This window comes from Myotis brandtii, unplaced genomic scaffold (genome assembly GCF_000412655.1).
Source record: "Myotis brandtii unplaced genomic scaffold, ASM41265v1 scaffold164, whole genome shotgun sequence".
NCBI lineage: Eukaryota > Metazoa > Chordata > Mammalia > Chiroptera > Vespertilionidae > Myotis > Myotis brandtii.
In genome coordinates, this window is record NW_005356003.1 from 484,408 (window position 1) to 486,468 (window position 2,061).

Genomic DNA, 2,061 nt, shown 5'->3' on the forward strand with positions numbered 1-2,061 from the left:
GTCCCACCCCCTGCGACCCCGCCCGACCCTCCCCTTCCAGCGACCCTGCCCCGGGAACCCTCACCCGGACCCCTGCTGATCCAGCCGGGCCTGTGCTGAGCTAGGGAACATAAACGGAGTGAGTGACGCCCTCCCCAACCTGCGGCGAACTCCTTCTTGCCCTCGTCTCTGGGCTCCGACAGTCTTCCCCTCCTCCACCTCCGCCTTTTCTTTGGGACGGCCGACCTCCCTCAGAGAAGAAGGTTGCAAGTTGGGAAGGACCTGCACCCCTGGGCTTCCAACATGAGACAGGGAGACTGGGTGGAGTGCCCGCATTGTGGGCTTTGGCGATACCTCCCCCGGTACACACACACACACACCCGCACACCCCTCTCGCCCTGGGTTCTGGCTTATGCTGTGTGGGACAGGGATTCTCGCTTAGATGGGGTGGGGTGGGGGGCGGGAGGATGGGTTGGGGAATAGCAAGGGAACCCCAGATTTCCCCAGCAGCCCCACCCTTACCTCCCAGCCAGGTCAACAGGCAGGCTTCAGAGGAGCTGGGCCCTGCGTTTTGCCTTAGGTCACTGAAGAGTTCAGAAACTTACACCATCTTTGTCCAGACATAAGGGATAGCGTGGGGGCTATTGCCCAGAGGGAGGGCTCCTCGCTGTGCACCTGCTCTGGTCTCTGTGCCCACAGGGACATGGGTGTGTCCCGGGAGGGTCACTGGTCACTTCCTGGCCTCAGGATCATCAATGCAGAGAAATCTGAGTTCAATGAGGATCAGGCCGCCTGTGGGAAGCTGTGCATCCGGAGATGTGAGTTTGGGCCCGAAGAGGACCAGGAGTGGCTGACCTTGTGCTCAGAGGAGGTGAGCACACCGGGTTGAGCCCCTCTTACAGGCTGGGGCCAGGACTGGGGCTAGGACTTCAGGCTGAAGTTCTTGCCTCAGTGCCCCATGCTGGGCCAAGGATCAGCTGGGGAAGCCAGGAAGAACCTGACACCAGTCCTTTCCTGGACAGTTCCTGACCGGTCATTACTGGGCACTGTTTGATGGGCACGGCGGTCCAGCTGCAGCCATCCTGGCTGCCAACACCCTGCACTCCTGCCTGCGCCGGCAGCTGGAGGCCATAGGAGAGGGCATGGTGGCCACTCAGCCCCCCATGCACCTCAGTGGCCGTTGTGTCTGCCCCAGTGATCCCCAGTTTGTTGAGGAAAAGGGCATTAGGACAGAAGACTTGGTGATCGGGGCTCTGGAGAGCGCCTTCCAGGAATGTGTAAGTTAAGTGTGGTTTTTGACTGGGAAAGGAGTGACAGTTTTGTCCCCAGGGACCTGAGAGACCTTGGGTGTGGTAGTCACCCTCGATGTTTGAGTTGGGAAGACAAGATTGGGTTGGTTTGTGCCTCACTAACAGCCATCATTATCATCATAACCCCTCCCATTTATCCAGTGCCTACTATGTGCTATGTGCTCTTACCTGCATCATCTCGTTGCACACCCTGTTGGTCCTTGGTGCAGGAGCTGGCTTCCCTTTCTCACTCTTTTGAGTAGGACTTCCCTCCCTCCAGCAATACACACAGATCTGACCACGGGGTCCTGGAGACATAGCTACACTTTGGACTAGGACTGCCAGGCTGGTTGGTGGGGAAGTGAACTGCAGGATGAGCACTGGGGACAGAGTGATATGGTGGCAGCACAAGCTAAAGTGGCCTCTCTTTGCCCAGGATGAGGTGATCGGGCGGGAGCTGGAGGCCGCAGGCCAAGTGGGTGGCTGCACAGCCCTGGTGGCTGTGTCGCTGAAGGGGAAGCTGTATGTGGCCAATGCTGGAGATAGCAGGTGAGTGAGCTCGGAGAGTGGGGCAGGTGGCAGGCAGGCAGCACAGGCAGTGGGGACAATGAAAAGGGGCTGGAAGTGGAGGGAGGGAAATGGGGAGGCTTGACTAGCTGAGCTATCTGTACACCTGGTCTATATGGAGTCTGAGTGGACAGCAGATGCCAGAGAGGGCACAGGGCGAAGGGGCTGAGCCTTTACCCTGCAGGCGGTTATGGAGGGCTTCGAACGGGGGGGGGGGGGGGGGGGG

General features: G+C 59.4%; 1 protein-coding gene across 5 annotated transcripts in view; it reads left to right on the plus strand.

Annotated features, from left to right (window-relative positions):
• Nucleotides 1–438: 438 nt before the first annotated feature.
• The window catches only part of PPM1M (protein phosphatase, Mg2+/Mn2+ dependent, 1M), a 3,747-nt gene continuing 2,124 nt past the window's right edge, over nt 439–2,061 (plus strand). The window contains exons 1-3 of one of the 5 annotated variants that reach the window (XM_014536508.1): nt 439–850; nt 1,002–1,256; nt 1,705–1,817. In XM_014536508.1, coding sequence (XP_014391994.1) covers nt 683–850; nt 1,002–1,256; nt 1,705–1,817 — 536 coding nt within the window. In that variant the 5' untranslated portion in view covers nt 439–682. The remainder of the gene's footprint in view (nt 851–1,001; nt 1,257–1,704; nt 1,818–2,061) is intronic. The other 4 variants (XM_014536509.1, XM_014536507.1, XM_005862338.2 and 1 more) reach the window with 4 other exon arrangements.